The sequence below is a fragment of the Cydia fagiglandana genome, chromosome 6 (genome assembly GCF_963556715.1).
Source record: "Cydia fagiglandana chromosome 6, ilCydFagi1.1, whole genome shotgun sequence".
NCBI classification, from domain to species: domain Eukaryota; kingdom Metazoa; phylum Arthropoda; class Insecta; order Lepidoptera; family Tortricidae; genus Cydia; species Cydia fagiglandana.
Window position 1 is genome coordinate 2,360,152 of NC_085937.1, and position 22,589 is coordinate 2,382,740.

General features: G+C 38.0%; 2 protein-coding genes across 3 annotated transcripts; one reads left to right on the forward strand and one right to left on the reverse strand.

The window, feature by feature from the left end:
- Positions 1-252: 252 nt before the first annotated feature.
- On the forward strand, positions 253-15,984 carry LOC134664950 (ARF GTPase-activating protein Git). 2 transcript variants are annotated; one of them, XM_063521680.1, is made up of 13 exons: positions 253-449; positions 791-924; positions 2,457-2,569; positions 3,044-3,224; positions 3,939-4,069; positions 4,468-4,657; positions 5,069-5,141; positions 5,620-5,814; positions 6,127-6,263; positions 6,392-6,880; positions 8,319-8,438; positions 8,663-8,764; positions 9,111-15,984. In XM_063521680.1, exons 1-13 carry the CDS (start codon positions 386-388, stop codon positions 9,279-9,281), a joined length of 2,100 nt encoding a protein of 699 aa, XP_063377750.1. In that variant the 5' UTR covers positions 253-385; the 3' UTR covers positions 9,282-15,984. The 2 variants fall into 2 exon arrangements, with proteins under 2 accessions (XP_063377750.1, XP_063377751.1); XM_063521681.1 differs by having other exon boundaries at positions 6,392-6,820.
- A 391-nt stretch (positions 15,985-16,375) lies between these two features.
- LOC134664952 (dynein axonemal light chain 4) lies at positions 16,376-22,122 on the reverse strand. Its single transcript, XM_063521683.1, has 2 exons — positions 21,915-22,122; positions 16,376-18,970 (listed from the first exon to the last, which is right to left on the reverse strand). The coding sequence occupies exons 1-2, from the start codon at positions 21,978-21,980 to the stop codon at positions 18,722-18,724; spliced, it is 315 nt and encodes a 104-aa protein (XP_063377753.1). The 5' UTR covers positions 21,981-22,122; the 3' UTR covers positions 16,376-18,721.
- Between the last annotated feature and the right edge of the window lie 467 nt (positions 22,123-22,589).

Below are 22,589 nucleotides of genomic sequence, written 5' to 3' on the forward strand. Positions count from 1 at the left end.
TTTAAAAGTTAAAGTTGTGATCTATGGCACATTTAAGCTGATTTCACACGATCTCCAGATATATTATAATCCTGAAAATCTTCGTACGAAACGTATATACAAAAAGCAATTAAATATTTTTCCAATTTTATACAAATTATTCAGATTTCAAGGTACTATTTCAAGGAATAACGATCTGGTATCGTCAATACCAAAATAAAACTTTTCCATCACTAACTTTTTTATCGCTTTGTTGGTAGCATTGATTTGATTTGACTTGACTTGACGTTTCGTAAAATGTTTTATTTTTGTATCAAATTAGTTGTGGTCTTTAACTAGTTTTTAATTATAGTTCCCTACACCGTTACTCCTTCAGAGACTGCTGTCTTCCATAATATAAGTGAAAATGATGATTTCGCGGTCGAAGCACCGCTCGTCGGTGGAGGTGTGTGCAGATTGCGGAGCATCGGGTCAGTAAGGGCATTTAGCAATTAAGAAATGAGGTCTCTCTGTTTGAGGAGCTAGATCAATGATTCTAGTCTAGACAATTTACCATTTAAGCTAAAAACTTACGCGGTATTCTCTCAGAAATGTGTTAGAATCTTAAGAGGCTCTGTGTCAATTAACCTTTCGATTGATAGCAATTTTTGTGATTCTATGAATACGGATGATGCTATAATAAACAACAAAACAACAACATCTCAAGTTCTCCTTAGTTAAAAAGCCAATGAGCACATTTTATTTTTAAGTGACTTAATACTAACTATAACAACCATATTGTTGTGAAGGTTGTATAACACATTTGTCATAGATCCGTCGTGGGCGTCGATCAACCGAGGTCTGCTACTGTGTGCGGAATGCTGCAGTGTGCACCGCAGCATGGGACGCCATATATCACATGTCAAATCCCTGCGGCAAGGCACATGGCCACCGTCACTTCTGGCTGTAAGTCTCCAAAATATTTTGTTTTGTCACAGATACACGCTTATCATCAATATGAAGAGCCTTATTTATATCATATCTGCATATGCTCATTAACCCTTTAGTCAGTAGCGGCAACATACTTGCCATCACACTTAAAACAAAAACACATCTCTACTATACCAAACACACACAGTTCTAAATCGAATGACTAGAAAGGAATGTTAAATGGTTAAAGGGTTAATTGTCAAATTTGGGGGACCATTTTCATAAATTTTCATGATGGATGTCTTAAAGGTATTTATATTCAATCATCCCAATATACCTGCAGTATATTTATCTCTTGTAAGTATATTTATATTATGGGTTCCTACAAATGTTTTCAAAAGCCCTTTTTAGTAACTAATACACACATTTGTATGTATAGAAGTTTCTGTATTAACTCTGTTGCCTCAATAAATATCTATTTCGCATCCTTGACATTGTTTTAGTTTATTAGTTAATTGGAGAGTTCCATACTAAAGTTTAATTCAGATGGTAAGTATACTCAATAGAACTAATGGAAAGTACCTTAATTCACTGAGCTAGTAGGGTCACATTACTGTCCCTACCTATTTGGAGCATTCCACGGGCTGTCCCGTACAAACGCATTTTATTTCCTGTGTTGCGACTTTTTTCTTGGCATTTTTTTGCATAATTTTGACCATTTATCATAGAAAAGGAAACTCTTATACCTGCATATCTTCAGAAACTTCGCGTTTGTACGGGACAACAAACGGTAGACAATTTCATGGAATGCTCCATTTACAGTATTGTCATGTGTATGACTTGGATTAACATGACTCAGTCAACGCTTGATGAATGGACAATTAACCAATTTAAATTTGTGTTTTCCTGTTTGTGCTTAGCAGTATGTCCTTTTATAAAAGATAAATGTATAAATCTTTTAAGTTATAATTTAATTACTATATATATAGTATAAGCTATTATAATTTGGAATTAATATCCATTCAATAAAACATTCAACATTGTCTATGAGTCAAACTATGTAAAACACATTTTTTTTCTTTTTTTTATTGAGAGCAATACCTGTTTGGTACAAAAATCCTTAACTTTTTTTCTACTACTGACTGACTGTAGTCTGGTCTAATAAATAAAAAAAAAGCAAATTACCAACACAAAACAATTCTTACTCAGTATCTGCATTTTAATATGTAACATGCTTTAGATAGCATTCCTAACCAAACCCAATTCATATTAACAACTATATTTCATTGCAATAAATGTTATTTTATTTGATTAGTGATTCCATGAAATTGTCTACCATTTGCCCTGTACTAACGCGAATTTTCTGAAGATTTGCAGGTATAAGAGTTTCCTTTTCTATGACAAATGGTCAAAAATATGCACGGAAAAACGATCGCCTGCTTTAAATGCCGAAAAAAGTCGCAACACAGGAAATAAAATGCGTTCGTACAGGACAGTCCGTGGAATGGTCCAAAATATTATGCTATTTTGGTATCAAACACTTTTTATGTTATTATGTTTGTTCACAGATGGTGCAAGCTCTCACTGCCCAGAATGTGAATAGCATATGGGAGCACTCTCTGCTTGACACTTCAGCACCCAAACATCTCCGCAAGAAGCCACAACCTAAAGATCCTTTACAGTACGTTTGCTTGCGTTTCGGTTGACTGGTTGACTGTGTTCCTACTTTATGCTGTAATAAAATGGATCCTTTAAAATAAACAAGGCGAAATCTTTATTGTTATGAAGTTTATAATTAAAAAGCCTTTGTAATTTAAAGAAACAATAGAACTACTCACTACTACTACGTAATACTACTACGTGTTTATATTACGTCAGTAAGTAATTCAATACCTTCATGGACGAAATCTCGTTTGAAAATCGTTTTTTTTAGATTCGTAATTTAACCTTTTGGACGCCAATGACCGATATATCCGCACCGCAGGTCCAACGCCAAAGACGCATTAATCGGTCACAGACCACAGAGTAACATAGACCTACGTGCATATGCATAAAGTCCAATTTCAGTTTTGACACATCTGTGACGTGGCGTCCGAGTGACTGCTTTTATGTTTGACACGGCGTCGAAAAGGTTAATAACAGAATAATCTTCCAGCCCTATAAAATCGGAGTTCATCCTATCGAAGCACCTCCGATTAGCCTACGTGCTCCGAGCACGACGGGACGAGCCTCCGGCGGAGCTGGCGAGGCAACTGCACAGCGCAGTCCGGAGCGCCTCGCTCGACACCGCCATGCGGTTGCTAGCGCAGGGCGCGGACCCTAACTACTACCATCAGGTTTGTAGTAGTAGTAGTAAAACACTTTATTGTACAAAAAACAAAACAAAACAGGCAAAATAACATTCGTCATTAGTACAAAGGCGAACTTATCCCTTTAAGGGATCTCTTCCAGTTAACCTTTGAGCAATTGAGGGAGAATTGGAGACGGTAGACATCCGTACTGTACCAACAGCGTAAATAAAAGAACGAGAAAAGAAAATTATAATGATAATAAAACGAAAAGTTTCTTAGTTACTTATAATATTAGCAACTTACCTACAGCAAATATATACATATACAGGGTGATTCCGGGGTCGTGGAGCAAGCGATCAAGGCATGATACACAAGCCCATACTGAACAACTTTTACTATGGGACCAACTCCGAAATCGCGAAAAAAAAAAAAAAAAAAAATTGGTAGTTTCATACATTTCGGCCGATCACATGGGAAGGCCAGTTTTTTTTCGCGATTTCGGATTTGGTCCCATAGTAAAGCCAGCGATCAAGGCATAATACAGTGATCGGCCGAAATGTATGAAACTACCAATTTTTTTTTCGCGATTTCGGAGTTGGTCCCATAGTAAAAGTTGTTCAGTATGGGCTTGTGTATCATGCCTTGATCGCTTGCTCCACGACCCCGGAATCACCCTGTATATTTGTATATTTCATTCAGGCTCTGCATTCAGTGACATAAAATTTAAGTAGTTATTTGATTTATTCTTCTGTTTCTCAGGAGAAAGGTAACACCTGCCTACACGTGGCATGTCGGGCGGGGCAGCCGGCGCAGGCCGAGCTGCTGGCGGCGTGGGGCGCCGACCCCACTGCGCGCGACCGTGATGGGCTTACACCTATTGATGCTGCTAGGTAATCTTCCTATGTCATCTACTTTCACTCCCTGACTATACGGGTATATTTTAAATAGGTTAATGAAGGCCTACCTTTACCTTTGAAAGAATATAAAAATTATCACATGTAATTTTTTATGCCAATCACGTCAGTCTTAATAAATCCTATTTAAAATTCTTTGATCTTTGAAGATCTTGATTCATCTTTGTTAATTTAAATATATCAGAAAATTGTCTTAGGAGACCCTAGAAAAATATCTTAGGAGTTAGGATACCTAAAGCCATTTTCGATAGCTGTCACTATCTGTTTACTCGTAAAAAGTCTACACTTCAGCGAGCCGTAAAATTCCATTCATAATTGAGTATGCACTTTTGCAGCTGTATACACCTCCCTAACTTATTTATCGCTGTTTACAGACAAGGCGGGCACACAGAGTTCGCCGCCCGAATGGTAGAACTAGTATACGAAGCCACCGACCGCCTCATACAATTCCTGACGGGTTCGCGCCCGGACCACGCCACCGGGAAGCACTTCGCCGTGCCACGGGCGTCGGATGCGCATGAAATGACTGACGTCGCTAAGGCTGCCCGGGGAAAACTTCAACTAGTAAGTATACATAGACTTCTGTAACTTTAAGGTTTGTATGGCTTTAATGTTGAGGTTCAAATGAGTCGCTTAACTTCAAATTCGGGTAAATCCATCTGTCAGATTATGCGATTTTGCTATTAAGAAAACGTAATAGGGTAGATATTTGCTGAGAGGGTCCAATGGATTTACCCGAGTTTGAAGTTAAGCGACACAAATGTGTCTTAATTTCTAAATAAGTTATGCTTGTGCGAATTAATGTTGCGCTGTAGGAAATAAAAGAAGTATGTGACAGTTCCTTATTCTTTTTCGTATAGTTCAGTACCTTACTAATAACTTGCTTGTTTTTGAATTCTTGCTACAAATTGGTGCCGTGACCAGGATAGTTATGATAATTTGCTCCCGTAAACAAAGTATTATGATATTTTTCAGCTACCAAATCACTTATTTGAAGAGCTAGTGATGGATATCTACGACGAGATCGACCGGAGAGAAACTGAAGCCAGTGAGTTTCCTAACTATTGTTGCAATGATTCTTTTGCTAATTTTAGTTGTATACTTACTTCTTACTCCCTGTATTGTATACTTAATTTTAGTTGTATACTTACTTAGAGAAAAAGATCATCCGGTAAAAATTGCACTTGAAATTGACATAGGCAAACAACCACCAGGCCGCCCAAAAGCCACCTGGTGGAGAAACCTGGAGAAACAATCGCTAAAAATACCAGCAACCTACTATGACAGAGCCAAATGGCGGAAGCATATTCAGAGGGCCGACCGCAAATGAAATGGGAAGTGGCATGGAGAAAGAAGAAGTTGTATACTTACTTCCTGAACATGAATATTTCTAATACACTTAGGTATGCTGATAAATACTATTAAACTGACTTGACTTTGACTAATACTGGAAGAACTTTCCAGACGACTTCAGTTCATCGTAAGAGCTAAATAGATTATCTAACCGTTCATTATCGTGTGCACAGTATGGCAGACCAGCGGAACAGGACTAGAGCGATGCGGCGTAGTATTCCTCCCAGTGAACCCAGCGTTATCAGCACCGCGGAACCAAGGCAGACAGAAGCTGGCGCGGTTGTCCTGCGTGGAACTTGGCGCTCTCTGTCGCGACGTGTTGCTTGACGCCACCCGTCGTCAGCACATCGCTTCCCTGCACCCGCACGGTACTGTTAAATTTTTATTTTAAAACATGCTAAATTTTTGAGCGTTTATTTGTACTTAGAGTGATCTTATTACAAAGTGATAAGGTTTAAAATAGTCTTCATGATCTATGATCTATCAGATATTTTAGCGATCATTCGTAGGATAAAGCTTAAAATAGAAACTCAGACGTCATATTTCATATAGTGACCAGTATTTGTGTAGAATTTATACACCGTATAAAATAATGAAAATTGATCACAATAGAAGCGAGCTTTCTTTCAGTTACTGGCTCTGCGGTTTTTTCTCATATTAAGAACGAATTTCCTACACAGCATTAATGGGCCCGCTAAATCCGCTGCTGTCAGCCAGCCACTTGAAGCACGTATCTCATATGTCAGACGACGAACCGCTGTACGATTCCGTCGCTTCCGATGATGACTACGCTGCGCTCGCGCCCATCGACCTCGATGTAAGTATTTATTTAGATATCTTTGTCTTAATTTAGTTTTTGCTTCTCCTGTTAAAAAAAAGAAAACGCTCAAACATAAGACACTTGCTTATTAATTAATAGCTATAAATATACCGGTGTGCCTGCAGATGGGTTTAGACCCGCGAGCCGGCGAGACCGTCTCCTCAACATACAACCCTTCTCTCCCCATCGAGCACTCGACCAGCTCCGACCTTCGCTTCACATCTCTACACGGCAAAGAAGACGTCAACTCCCTTAAAAAAGAACTAGACAGCAGAGACTCGACCATTACAGAGCTTAAGAACCAACTAAAGAACCTACAAACCATAGTCGAACAACTCACTAAAGAAAACAGCGTTTTAAAAACAAACAGCATAGACGACAACAACAGCTTAACCTCACAAACAGACATAACCGACAACGTTTCTAGCTTCGACAACGGCTTAGATACGGCCTGCAAGCCCCCCGAGAGGGGCCGGAGTCTCGAGACAGACCAACTCACGCTTAGCGCCGAAGAGGCGGACTTAAAGCAGGCCCTCAAGAGCTCCCAGCGACCGGTCAGTATGTATGAGACTAGGGAGGGACCAAAGAATAACTGGCACGTTACTAAACATCAGGTACTAATCATTAATTTTACTAATTTTAGTCGCTTATAGTAGTTAGAAGCCTTACAAGTAGTTTGATCTAACTTTAAATTTATAAAATACGGTGTGGTGATGTCTATTAAAAGACGTAATAGATTTAACACTTCACTGGATAGTAGTAAATAGTAATCCGGTTGATATAGGCTGGTAAACAGAGTATCCCCCCGCGGGTTGCTCACCTTGTCGTGGTGGAGGGGCTTAGTAATCGTGGCTTGGTCACCCACGGTGAAGCGAAGAGGCAACCAGGGCCGGCCTGTTTGACGGTCGGGCTGGCCCGAGGAGGACGCTCCAAGTGGGCTTGTTAAGCCCGCTTGTGACGCGTTGGAGGTGGACCGTCGAGGAAGAGGAGTGTCGGTATTGCGGTGAGCCGTTCTCCCTATCCTCGGCGGCCGAGGTGGGATCGCAGGGGAAGAGGCGTGATGGTATTACGATCGCCACTCGCCCTATCCCCTGCGAACTTGGCGGTGCCGTTCCGCTGTAGCGGCGTTAGTGGGGCTGCAGAGGAAAGAGGAGTGTCGGTGTTACGATGTGCCGTTCTCCCTGTCCTCTGCAGCCGAATTGTGGTTTTGCGACAGAACCATAGACCTGATCTGTCGCCGGGCGCCGGACAACTTTCTGGCGCCCGTAGCTTCCTTGTGGCGGGCTCGGGGGGGTCCGCTACAGTGCAGAACGGAGGCGGAGGAGGAAGGCGCGTCGAACCATCTGGCGCGCCTAGCGTGAAGAGCCTTCGGGCATTTGCGAAGGAGCCACTCGTGGGCGGCTGCCGCCGGTGGGGTCGTGGATGAGTACGCAAGCGTCCCCGTAACCCCACCAATAGGGCGGCGAGGCGGTATATGGGGGGTTTTTTAGTGGGTATACCGTGGGCCTCATTAGCCTAGACGGGAGTCCCACATAACCACTCGGGTCACCCCCCGCACCCGGGTGGTATGCGGAATGCATTTTCCCCCCTAAAAAAAAAAAAAAAAAAAAAAAAAAAAAAAAAAAAAAAAAAAAAAAAAAAAAAAAAAAAAAAAAAAAAAAAAAAAAAAAAAAAAAAAAAAAAAAAGGCTGGTAAACAGAGTATGCTTAATTTGTAATCATGATTTTGTTATCTGTCCTTACAAATTGCATATTTTGAGAGAACGAATTAAAAGTCATGTCCACTTAAGGGTAATGAAAACGTGTCACTCTATTACGTACATTTTATACAAAGTTACCAGTTTTCATGGCTCTTGAGTATAATTGGACATACGGCGTTACATTTTGGTGCCGTGACCAGGATTTGCAGGGATATCAAAGGAAAAAATAAAGAATCTTTTTTATTTATTTTGAGAACTTAATAGTGACATTTACAGTCATCAGAAGTATTCCGAAACGCTAGTGATTTTCCTGTAGCTCTCCAAAACCTAGAAACCACTTGGAATGTTTGCAGCTAACGACCCTCTCGAGCCTCGATCGCTCGCTGACACAGAGCGTGTTAGAGTCCAGTGAAGTGCTACCCACAGCAGAAATGGTCCATCGGCGGGCTGAGGCGGTGACGCGAGGCATTCAGGTTCGTAAAAGAAGTACTTAATACTGCTACTTTCCCTACAAATAAAATTATTTAGTTTAATATGAGTGTTTTTTTTTTTGCGAATTTAGAAAACGCAGGTTAAATCCCACCTTGGGCACTGGAACCATTGAATGACTTTTTCTTTTGTAAATGACATATATTTCTGCTGATAATGATAACCAGGTATAATTAAATCAAGTTTAAATAATTGTATTAAATACCAGGAATTGTGGGCGGCGGCGCGAGAGCTCGGCCCCGCGAGATTGAGTGAGCGGGCCGAGGGTATACGGAAGGCGGTTAGGGCGCTACTGACACTGTTTCCTCAGGTACAAAGTTTTTATTTATCAAGTTCTATGTTTTTTGCAAAATCAGCAATTGATGGTGATACAGCCCTCTGTATCACCATCAATTGCTGATTTTGAAAACGTATCACTATATTATGTACTTTTTATACAGAGTTACCAGTTTTCATGGCTCTTGAGCATAATTGGACATCTGACGTTACATATTGGTGCCGTGACCAGGATTTGCAGGAATTTCAAAGGAAAAAATAAAAACAATCTTTATTATTTATTTTGAGAACTTAATAAATCTTTCTTTATTTATTTTAGTAATAGTATTTTCTGCTGTCGTTACCAATCGTTAATATCATTAAAATGTTATTTTCCGCAGACATGTTCAGACCGCGAGTTAGATCTCGTACTCTGCTCGCTCCGCAGCAGCGGCGACGCGCTGACGGCGGCGTGCGGCGCGGCGGCCGCGCTCGACGACGTGCGCGACGCGGCCTACGAACTAGCGCGCGCCACCAAGCTGCTCGTGACGCACTTCCACGTCGACTCCTAGCGAACACCGCGCTACACCACCGTGTAAGTGGTGTGGACCTGTGGACCTCACTGTGAGTGACTTTAACACTATTATGCTGCGACTCGGTAAAGTGTCTGAGCAGCACTTATGACGACTTTTAAGTGAGTGAGTGAAGAACAACATCGTACTACACGATTTAAGTGTAACTCACAGCTTAAAAGCACTGTGATGTGAGCTGGAACTTTGTCAGTTGAGTTAAACGACGTAAAGTGCGTTCGTTTACGTACCTGCATTCACATGCATTCGGGGCTCTTGGTTAAATTATGTTGAGTTATGAGCTGAATGAACCGTTTGTATATTTTAATGATGTTAGTTCATGTTTCATAAAAGCTTGTACAATCAGCAGCAAATGATCAAATTCATCTACACACGCTCTTATTGTCTTAACAATAAAGTTGTGTCTACATACTGACTAACCTATAATACAAGCCTCTTTTTAACTAATTTTCCTTGAAATATACTTCCGTCTGTATTACAATTTAGTCAAGATACAAGCTCTCATAAAGCGGGCCGCATATTACGCTCTGTGTACATTCACAGTTCCATATCTGGATTCCTAGTAGAAATGATGGATTCCTAGTAGAAATGACATGTCGTAATTGGAACTTTACAAATGCTGTAGCATTTGTTAATTACGCGGTATTGCATTACCACCGACGATATTGGAAATGTTAATTGAACTGTGTGTGCAGTCCTGTGTAAACTGAGACAGGAAACATAAATAAACACAGTTCCAATCATAAATCAATTGATTATTAGCAAATTATTTGAATAACTTTTGCTACATTATTTGGACTTTAATATGGTTGATTATTATAAGTAAGAGTATGTGTTGGTTGTGTACAAGACTCGCTTCCGTAAAAGTATTATTTTTATAGTTATTTTGCTTTTTGGATGTGAAACAAATTTTTGATGAGTGAAATGTGTTCGTGATTATGTATTAAAAAGTATTTACATTAATTAAAATGAAAATAATAACGTTTTCATTAAAATAATGTTGTGTTCGTTATCCTAAGAGTTAGAACTTTGTTCAGTTATTTGTCATTCAAATGATTTTTGTATAAGAATGAAAATGAGTATGTATGATATTCATAAATGCATTTCATATAACCCCCAGTGGTATCACTCTTATTGCATTGAGATTATATTAAATTTTTGCTTAAGAAAATATATATTAGCATGTAATCAGATTATATGAAAGGCTATGAAAATGGTGTTAATATAAATAACGTTAAATACATCCCCAGTGACAATTTGTATGAGATGAGAATATATTGTGACTGGGGTCTGTTGCCCGGTAAAGAAATATGAACGTTATTCTCCAAGGTTGCTTTTCAATTCAATTATAAAAAATGGTTTACAAAAATAGAAACTGGATCTAATGTAATTTGCCTAATTTGATATTGGCATTTATTCAGCCATGATATAAGTGAATACATAAAAAATATAATTTTAGTTTCTGACAAATGGTTCCTTAACTGCACAAGTGTGCGAAACGATAATGTATGAAATTATGTTGGTGTAGGTATAAATCTATTAGAAGATAAGTTACTGTAGTATATCATATACACTTGTAGGTAGGTAGTTGTTATTAATGAGCTTAATGGTTATTAAAGTTTCACATCATTTTATTCGCCTGTTAAAAATATTACGGTTTATGAAGAGTGAGTACATAATTCTATATTTCAGTCTTATTTAAGACCAAAAGTTAATCGATTAAGTATAAGAAGAGAAAATCCGAAAATAGAGATGAGTAAAGTTCTTCAAAATTAATGAATTCTGTTATCATAAAACATGGTGCAGTACAGCGCCATCTACTTCAGCTATCAAACTCGGGACACTTTTTTTCTTAGACTTTATTACTCATCTTCGCAATCAGTTAATTTTTTTAACAAAAAAAAATGTAGTAACGCTCGGAGACGTTTCCGCTTGATAAAAATTAGTTCAATAAATCTGTGTTTAAGACTAACAAGGGGTCATCCATTAATTACGTCACACGAATTTCTAGGTTTTTTTACCCCTCCCCCCCTCCTTGTCACACTTGGTTACATTTGGCAAACCCCTCCCTCCTGGTGTGACGTCACATTTCTTCAACGAAATCGGCAAATATTTATTTAATATTTCATCAAAATATTTTTGCCAAAAGAAATATTAGTAATTTTATAACCCAAAACTGATTAAGAAATAAAATTAAACGAATAAAGACGATTATCGTTTCAAAAACTTGTTTTTTAACTGTATAGCGAATAAAATAATTTAATAAAATTTTCGGTTACTGATGAAGTTAAAGTGACGTCACAAAGTTTATGACTCCCCCCTCCCCCTTGTCACAACATGTCACATTTTCTTGACCCCCCTCCCTCCCCCTAAACGTGCGATGTAATTAATGGATGACCCCCAATGTTTGTGAACTTTAATAATGATTAAGTTTCGCGCCATTAAATTGAGATATAAATATAATGATTGGTTCGTTGTAATTATGATTATGATTCGTAAGGTAACGTAACTCAAGTGCCATACCCAGTGCGGGTCGATTCGGCTGTATTGGTCTAACCAAAGCTAACGCTTCATCGTCACAAATTTATCTTTATATATTCTGTATTGTTAAACAAATGTATGGAAACCTCGTCAGTGCCGTTCGGCAAATAATGTTAACACCATACATAAAGTTACTATGATTGAATGAGCAACATCTTCCATACTATTTACTGATAATTCGTAGACCTTAGAGCACTTTCATATTGTCCGATCCGATATCGGGTATCGGATAACCTTTGGAGAAAAACAACTGATAGAAAGTGCCCCATAGTATCAAGTCCTTTTATTCTTGCATTAACACTTTCACCAATAAATATTGACTTAATTATAGAATAAAAATATAGAGACACTTTTTAATTTTACCCTTTGGAGTCGTAACCGATATCGTATCGGACAATATGAAAAAGCTCTTATTGCAAAGACAAAATACCAATGGTCAGTTAAAAGTCTTTGGTATGTCAGAACGGACGACGGGAGCTACGTATTGTTAGGTTACATTTTTTTTTAAAAAGCACATTACAGAATTTAGGTTTAAAGTAAAAACTTTCAAAATCAATCCTTATGTTAATGTAACAGACATTGACGGGTCGTGTAAAACAAATTTATTTAAACCGCTTGTCAAAGTCATAAATAATATGACAGTCCGCAATGTTTCTCACTTTATAATAGAGCGCTCGCGCTGCGTCATTCCATTTCATGTGTTCTTCGCTAGTATAATTGTCAACTGTTTAAACTAATATGGGTCATATGGCATTATCATAACGCATATTTTTCAATAGGTTAAGCTTGTATATTGAAATTATGTAACATTTATATTTCGTTGTAAGACTAAACTGCATTAATTTAGAAATCTAAATTCTAACTGTCATAATAACATATGTTCAATTAGCATTTAAAACAAAAGGCAAATATTAAGTGTACTTTGATCTTAAGAAACAATAGAGATTCCATGTATTATTAATATATATATTATACACCGTGAAATTTTAGTGGTTGTTTTCCCGCAACGAAATGATTCTGCTATCGATATACAGTCGATGTGTAATCTTTTTTTTAAATAATGTTAAGAAATGCCAGATTTATAAATGTGTCGATCGAAACTCGAAAGTGACCTAACACCAGTAGTAGCACTGCAGTAGTACCTACCTAATTCTTTTGAGTGAATGAAACCAAATAACCTAAAAAGTAGTTCCATTTATTTTTCCTTCACACATTTTACGTGCAGTTAGTTTGCAGATCCTTAAAAGTAAACATAACAAGTTAAGATCAAGCTTTTAATGATCAAAAACTTAAACAAACACTAACCCCCTTATTCATAAACCTTTGCTAAAGTTGACAGGCCGTTAATAATCGTTTGTCCCTTTCCGACGTATTAGTATGATGGAAAGGGACAAACGATTATTATCGGCTTGTCAACTTTAGTAAACGTTAATGAATAAGGGGGTTAAACTTCCCGATACCGCAATAATTGTTCGAACTGCAATCCGCCACGTTCAATACACAATCACCTCTGCCCTGTGCATGTGCTGGCGTTTGAAACTGCCCGTGGTTAAGCAGCCGCTGTGTTGCGGCGACAATCGTTAGTCCGTGTGGAACTTGGGGGTTTAAAATCCCCCGAAGACGCAGCGACTGTAAATGGTCCGATTCCGCGTAAAGTCGCCGGGCGGCGTGGGAGTCGTAGTTAGCCCTAGCGTAATACAGCTGCACCATCGCGACGTACTCTAAATTAGAATATTCGTAATGTCGATCCATTTTACTAGAAATAGCAGTGATGACATTGACAGGATCTGTTATCACATTAGTTTAATAAGCGAAGAGGATGTAATTATTCGATTTACCAAAGTTGACACAACGTAATGGCAATCATCAAACTAATAAAAAGGTTTTATTTCAACTGTTAATCGTGAAGGAACAGTCTAAGTAAATTTTAATTAATTAAAGTAACATGTGCTTGTTTATTTGTTTATCTGTTTACAATATCGGGAACTGTCGTCGACTTGCAGTTTTAGTGTGTTACTATTGTTTTTCGCTTGTTCGAGTTTAGGTTATTTTTTTGTAATTTTTTTTTTTTGGAAAACAGTTTATTTATAAGTTTGTCTATCATAATTCGAAAGTACTACCGATAGCAAATCGCCCTGCCGCGGGAAAACAACCACTAAAATTTCACGGTGTATATGGAGATTTTTTTGATTACAAATGCTAAAAACACGTATAATCTTATCGGTGCATACATTTATAAATTATAAGATTAATTAAATATCAGACTTTATTTTCGCTCGAGATTGTATTTAAGTTTAAAGTATAAAATATTAAATAACGCATTTATTAACATTTATATTAAATAGTATTTTTTAATAATCTTTCATATACTAACTACTTTACGCTTAAACCACATATATATAAAACATAATTCTAAAACATTTTTCTCTTCGATGTATTATACATAATATATATATTATATTAACGAAATTCATATTAAATTAATAATCCCAGCAGGCAGCACATCCCCAAACATTGCAGTTATCTGCCAGTGCAAACGAGACTCTATTTTTTATTAAATAGGGTTCAATGTCGATGGCGCCCGAAGGTACCTCAGAACTGACTCGGGTAGCTTGTGAGTATATACGCTTATTGGATAACACTAGAAGAGGGTAGTGAAAGCTTTGGTATATGTAATCTATGGGGAAAACGGGAATGAAATATTTTTCTAATCAGTCATATTTTTTAAATTCATTTTAACAATAATAAATAATTATGCTATCCGCTCAATCGCCCAAATAAAGTTGAACCCAAGCGGCACAGATGATTTTCATTGCTTAGACGGACCCTACACACTGGTAGGCCATTTGTGGTAGGTACCAAGGTACCATCAGCGTCATATAGTTGGTAGCAGCCTTAGTATTCAAATAGTTCGGTAAACGTTACCATAAAATTGGTACGGCGCTTGTAACATACTATACGACGCTGGCTGTACCCACTACCGTCACTGACCCGGCCCTATTTTTGTATATTAGTCACATTAGTTTCCTTTCAATGAGATTGAAGAAGCCAATTATTGGATATGGGCTGACATATTCATATTCATTTATTCATAAAATTAATAATTTATTCATAAGTTTAGTTTACTCTATTTTACATGAATTTCAGTTGCATTTTAGGAAACAAATCTTTTTACAATATTGTGTATATCATATCAGAAAGTGCAGCCGAGCAACCACATAAACCTGATGCAAATGAACGCTGCTTACTGTTTAAATTTAACGTTTTTTTATAACTCTTTTTAAATACATATTTAATTCCCGTTGACCTGTCTGCGCAAAATAGAAGTAGAATGTTGCGAAATCGTCAGAGTTCTGACGCAGTTCGTATCGTAGACTCCAGTGCTTGTACCCAGTACACTCGAAACTTAACGATTGTGCCTAAAATGTTGAACTATTCATACATTTGTTAGAACCTAGATACCTAACATAATATTTACTATATCAGTTGTGTAGATTTTTTATATGACCGTTTCATATATTATCTATGTTATAGAAACTGAATGTACGTATCTAGATACGATGTGAAATTTATATATTTAGCTTTCGTACGAATTGTAATAAGTATTAATTATTTATACATATAACGAGTATTTGTGATGTGCCAATGTTTATGTAAAAGACCTAGGTTAGTAAGTAGTTAGACACGCTGTGTAAGAATTCCTGTCTTCAAGTAAATTAGCTTCACATAGACCAGTTTGTACGCTGCTGAATTTTGGACATGTAAAAGAAAAAATAGGATATACCCAAGAAGTTATTTCAGAATGACAAAGTTCTAAACAAGATTAGATGGGGTAAGAGAAACTAATATTTTTTCTCTTGCCCTTACAACATTTATTTAGGACTTTATTATACTGATATTTAATTTTCTGTTAATTCCTCTCCAATAGAACCGTTGTTCAGTTAATTCACCCGCAAATTCAGATCCGTACGTTATAAAACTTTTAACTTATAAAAATTGTAATACAGATATTGAACTACCCTATAGTACGTACATCATGTGTTACTTTGCACAACTATTAGCAAAGGAAGCAGGTATTCTTTAGCTCCATACGAAATTGATTAGAATTTGTATCGTTTAACATATAAAATTCTATTGATTATTATGAATTGTTTTATTGCAAACAGCTGTATAATATGTATAATATGTAGAACCTATAAACCAACGACGCTATCTACTCCTTAGATTTTGGAAATTGAATAAGAGTTTTTTCGATGCCTTATTGTTTTGATATTTACTAAGGTGCGTACCTTTTCCATTCCGTTATTTTACAACTCCCTTACAATTTCCAAAATAGGGTTTCTTACAGTTGTCTCCATTTCCACCACGTCGACAAAGCACTAAATGTACAACTACTTCCGGGGCTTACTACCTTTGAGTAGGTATTTTTATTTAGTTGCCAGTAAATACGAACATCAGTCAATATTATTGTTCTGATTAGGCATTCACTAATCGATAATTATTCAAACAATCAGGTAGGTAGTCAATAAAAAACGTTCTACAAAATATATATAGTGATTTATTTGTAGATTTATAAAATAATTATAATATCAACACCATCACTCGCATAAATATAAGAGTCATTATATAAATCAATATATCTATTGAATATTATTATAAGTAATGTCATGCAAAAAATAGATCTCTTGTTATCGCCTCGATTTGTACCACATTTGTACGTTCTCGCACCTTGTCCCACAAAATCATAACGATTACAAAAAGTACGTATAATTGACAAAATAATTGTAAAAAACTGCCCAGTACTTATACAACAAGCACAAACCATTTCAAGCTAAAACAGACGTTATGTTGTTGTTTTAGGGATTAAAGTTAATTGTCTAATGTTGGTTTTCCTATTCATAATTATTTCTGGGGACTTGATATGACTCAATGGACAATGGAAACTGGAGGAATATTCTCATAGCTCCAAACGAATCGTCTTAAGACGTCCAGTATTAAGAATATTCTTTTATTCTGTATAAATGCCTTGTCTTTCAAGGTCGCTCCTATTCTGGTGCGTTCGGCGATTGTTTAGATAAGTGATAGGAAACACAGCGCTGCCCACGGTTCTTGGACAGAGCTCACAAGGTCGCTCGATGGTTATAGAGCTATTACAATAATGGTTTGCGATAATTACGGAGTTTGCTAGCATTCATCAAATCTGTTCCTTGCTCTACCTCTGGTAAAGAAAATGTTTTAATTGAATTTTGTCCCTATTATAAGTAAACAAGCCTCAACATCGTCCAAATTGAATCGAAATACGCACGATGCTATAAGGATTATCAAAATACATTCGTTATTGATTGTATCTTATGTGCATTTGGCATTATCTTAATTTGGATGAGCTCATAGGTAATGGTGAGCGTGTATAATTTATTTTCCGCCTACAACATTTCATACATACTTGAGTAATGCAATATAGGTAATAATTGTAGTATTTAATTAAGTATTAATTCAGTTGGTGCAAATAAATATTTATTTAAGCACAGTTATTTGCAATAATATCTTGCTAGAGCACAACGAGATAGAGCAAGGGAAAATAGCAAAATAATCAGATTATTTATTACTATTAGCATAATAGTATGTAGTGTCATCTGGCGCAGAACTTTACGAAAGTAGGTAGGTACAGGTACCTATACATACCTCTTTACGTTACGACGTTACTGCTTTCTTTAAATGTACGGCCAAGGAATTTACATACGTATCACAGTGACAATAATATGAGATCCCTTAGCGGCTTTCATATTAGCAGTCACTGTGACAAGGTACTAATACGAAGTGACTAAGTAGGTAGGAGAATAAGTACCAGTCATCAGCCTGTTTTGTATCAAAGTCGCAACTGAGCCATGTTGATTAGGTTTCGATAATATATAGATTCGTTTCAGTTATGGAAGTACCATTAGAGGGATACATTATGTTATATATGAACTACTAATAGGTACCAATTTGCGTGATCGGTTAAGACTTTTCAAGCTTGTTTAAAAATATAACGTGTTCTTTCGACAACAAATTTGTATGCAGTATTCAGCGCGTGTCTCACAGAAATAACTAAGAGAAAACAATTTTAAAAGTAATTTACCCAGACTTATGCTAATAAAGGCTACTCGTGTTTGTAGCGGTTCGGATTTACATACGAATGCATCGGCGTTCCAGACATTTCGTCTCGAGGCATTACTTTACTATAATAGCCTTAACGCTACTTCGAGGTAATCAAAGGTACAACTAAAAATAAGTAGGTAATATAGCTACCTACTGAAAATATCTTTGTTCGTTTTAAACGGCTTAACATTACATTTTGTTTGCTGGTTAACAATAACTCCGACGTAATGTCATTCTTTATGCTGTAGGTACGTTAAACATAATATTCTCACAAAAGAAGTAATAATATATGTTTATGTCAGTTCTAAACATCAGTGCGTCAGCGTTTGTAATTGCCGCTTTTTAGGCCAATTGTCTTAAAAAAGTATAATAACAGCTAACAGCTAAAATTAAGAATAGTTCCTGTTTGACGCACTGCTCTATATTAGACACCTTGTATACTGGCTGCAGAGTTCGCGCACGAAATCCAAGGAATCATAAGCGTGCAAGCTGATTGCACATTCGAGCGAGGTCTGGAGCGCGGGGTTCACGTTAAACGAATACAAATGTGACGTGTGAGTGCACGCTGCTATAATACTTTGGAAACTTCAACGCCACGCTACGCTGGATGCTCACCACTGAGGCCAAACCCTTAGGTAGCCCTCTGTTTGCCAACACCCCCGCCAAGCCCTTCGATGCAACCCCGTTTTCTCAATTCCTCAGACTACTTGCGCGGACCTTGCTTGTATCGCTAAATTCCAGTTCTAAGAGCACTTCCACATCACAATCGCCTGGTTTCCCCCAAAGTAAATATAGCAGATGGTGGTACACTCGTAGGTGATCTCGAAGCCGTAGCTCTCGCCCACCACAACATGGAAGGAGGGGCCGAACTTCTTGTCCATGGTCTCCTTGACCATGCGCGCCGCCAGCTCGTTGTTGTTGGCGTGCTTCTCGCAGGCCGTTACGGATAGCTCGAGGGCCTCTGACCGCATCTCTTCGCTCATATCACTGTGCTGGGAAAATGGAAAACTATTAGGAAAAAATATTGATGGTTTTCGATTGAAGTTTACTTATACCAACAAAAACATAAATGTGAAATGAGAGCCAAGTTCAATATTAAGTAATATTACACACGGTTGCTGCGTCGGCAGTTCCTTTTTCTTTGAACTTGGCTGGACACGCTACCGCGTGTCTAGGTCTCTACCCTGAGCAAAAGTGGCAAAAAGAGTTGACTTTTCTGTAGTAGATGTTCTAAGAATTTCGCAACATGAATCTCGGGTCAATATAAAATTAATAGGTAATAGTAACGTGCCTTCGTGGTGAACCGCGATTCAATATGTTTAATATGGTTTTTGTCAAATTAACATTGAAAAGTTATTAATTTTTTATGAGAGGCACACGAAGGTGAATATTGAATTTCGAACAAATGAGATGTCCAGTTGGTGAGATTTGAGAGGCCTCTCTATATCTACAAGATGTAGTTGAGTAAATAGATAGATGGATCAAATAGAGGCGGACAAGCATGGTCATCTATCTACCTCTTCTCTTTATTATACCTACCCGACCTACGCGTATTCGTAGTGCCTTATTTGTTTAATATAATTAATTACGTAGTCCAAAATACCGTTCATTAATAATTAGGACTACTTACGTAATCTATTGACAAGTATTATGGTGCCAATAGGTTGATCATTTGGGATGTTTTTAACGTGTGGGAGGGTAACAGTTGGATAAACGGAGACTCACAGTGCAGACTTAACAACGTGTAGAACATAGGACAACAGATTCTATTTATATACTGCAGTCAGATGAGATGTGGAAGCGTGATAGGATCTCTTTCGCCGCACTGAGGTATGGCTATATGGGATGGGACATAGGACAAGCTGTGGGTTTCACTATAATCTTCCACGAGTTATAGATAAAAGACAGCTACCTATCAAAGACACAAATTGTATCTCTAATGTCGTTTAAGCTAAGTACCTAGTCTACCATCCACTTAGATCTACGAGGGAAAACAAACCCGGCGCGGAACCGTGACGTATCACGTTACGCCGTTCCGCCGTCAATCATTCACTGCTAAATCGCCGCTTCTTTTCTATTTATGCTATTGACACCATATTATTTTATTTGTATGGCGTACCGAACTATTTGAATACGTTTTGGAATGCTATCTACTACACGACGCTGACTGTACAAAGTACCTAATACTATAGGTAGGTGATGTATGAGGAGTTGATAGTGTTGCGTCAGCTGATGCTCCGGTTTAGGTGGCCGCAAGACAGCAATTTTCAAATTTTGATAAGAACTGATAGTGTATCATCGTGAGATCGTGACCAATCTAACGCTACGTCTTACGTAGGCGAACAACGCGCGAACGCGGCGCGGCGCGGCGCGGCGAAATCAATCCTTTGATGCCCATAGAAGTGTCCTACGTAAGCGATCTCGTTGCGAACGCGGTGCGGCGCGATTTGCACGCGAATGTCAGGCGGCGCGGCGCGGCGGCGGCCGCTTTCGCCGCGCCGCGCCGCGCCGCGTTCGCGCGTTGTTCGCCTACGTAAGACGTAGCGTAAATGCGTTCCACCGCTGTGCGCACAAGGTTTCAGGTTTGGGCTGTAGACTTCATCACACTAGCTAGATTTTGACTTACTTTACTATTACCTACCTATTACCTACCCAAAATACCTACTCAAATAATGGTGCGAGCCAAGGTTTAAAACCACAATCTCTGGTTTTAGGCCTCATCGGTTTTACCGAATTAAGAAAAACGAGAGCATATTATAAGTGTGAAGTATTAGCTTCGCATCTACCTCACATGGTTTACGCTCAACATACATTAACCAAAATAAACAAACGATCAAGTTAGAAAAGCGGAAACTGCGTTATTATGCCACACGCATCCAAATATTTGGACTGTCACGCATATGTTCCAACAAATTTTAGGCAATGCTTAAACAATTACGCTCCGCTTTACAAACTAAACTTTTCCGTCGTTATCGTCTCAAAGATGAATGAAACTCGGTTTAAATCTTCAACGATTGTTTAATTATTTAATTTTTCTAACGGTAAAGTAAACTTTGTTTTATATTGTTTGTTTTGGCGGCCTAAAGAAACCGCCGAGTAGTTTCGATAGATCTCGGAAGTCGTCCATTGAAGCGTTCTATAAATGTCTGGATGCTTTGCGTACGTGTCTTTGAAGAGTTTAGATTTAGATGAAGCCATAATACATCAGGGGTTTAAAGGAGCTCAGATGGGAGCGTGCTAATGGTGGAATCATTGGACTTTTATTTTGTTAATGGTAGAATAAGTAGGTATAGCACACACATAGGTATTAAGGTAGTCCCAAAATGTGGTTAAATAACACGATCTCTCCTTTGAAAAAACATCATATGCAGGGATTATATTAGGGCCAGCTTAGGATATTTCGTCTAACTATAATAGACTAAGTAATTATTCAATGAAAAAGCGCGAGCGCAGATCAATTTGAAAATTTCGCCCCCTGAGTAAATTGCTGCAACTGATTAACCATTCTGCACGGATCTTTTTGCTGTATTCACATGTTACTTCAATAAGCTTGGTGTTGTGAAAGCAATATTTAACCGGCAAAGGAAATCCACACTGGTCGTGCTTTAGCTTACATTGGTCCGCAACCCTTAACTCTTTACATCCTGAGCTTACTTATAGAGCTTAGACATAGAGTTACCTTGGCTCTAATCGAATTAGCTTGCACTTGTTTGTGTTCCCTTTTAAGTATATGAAATTAAAAATACAGATTTAAAACATTTGAATACTACCTAATCTACGCTGATCAAGGCGACTTAGCGCCTGGCGCCTGCACCTTATTTACATAATACTTAGGTCTCTCAGTCATTCAAAAAACAACTTTTAATTCATCGCAATAAAGCCTCAATTTACAGATCCAGAGTGGCAACATAAACAACAACACTAGATAACACTCACTCGAATCAGCGGGTACGTGTGCACAATCTTCTCCACTGGCGCTCCGGGGGCTGCTTCGTCCGCCATCTCCAAGATCCACAAAAACCACAACACAGCGAACAAAATGCACAGACGAGTGAATCGGCTCGCGTCTCCCCACTGTTTACGCGTTGCCTTGACGACCGGCGGAGGCGGGAATCGGGCGATTGATTTTTCTCACCGACGCGGATGCGGCCAGCCTTGCTCTGTTTAGTTGTGGACCACGTTCATTCGTAATGAAGTTCGTATATTGCTCTCTTTAAAGGTCATGTTGATTTGGTTTCTTAATTTCTTGGTTTACTAGATTTCATTGAAATGAGTACAAAATAGAAAAATATTAAATATAGTCTGTCAAACAACTTTGTCAGTGGAAAAAGACGCGAAATAAATTTTTTCTATGGTAGGATAACCCTTTCGCGCCAACACTATTAAAATTTTCCGCTTTTTTCTACTGACGGAAATGGCTTGGCAGACTATAGGTAATATTTGAATTTAGCGGTTAATGTGTCATTTCCATATCCGCATTTAAATTACTTCCGGTGAACGCTGTTCGAGCTCATTTTAAAACTGCCAAAACCTAATAGCTATGGATTTTTCTTAATAACATCTGACAGCACAGGCTGTCAGATGACAGCACTGTCAGTTTGAAATGTGATG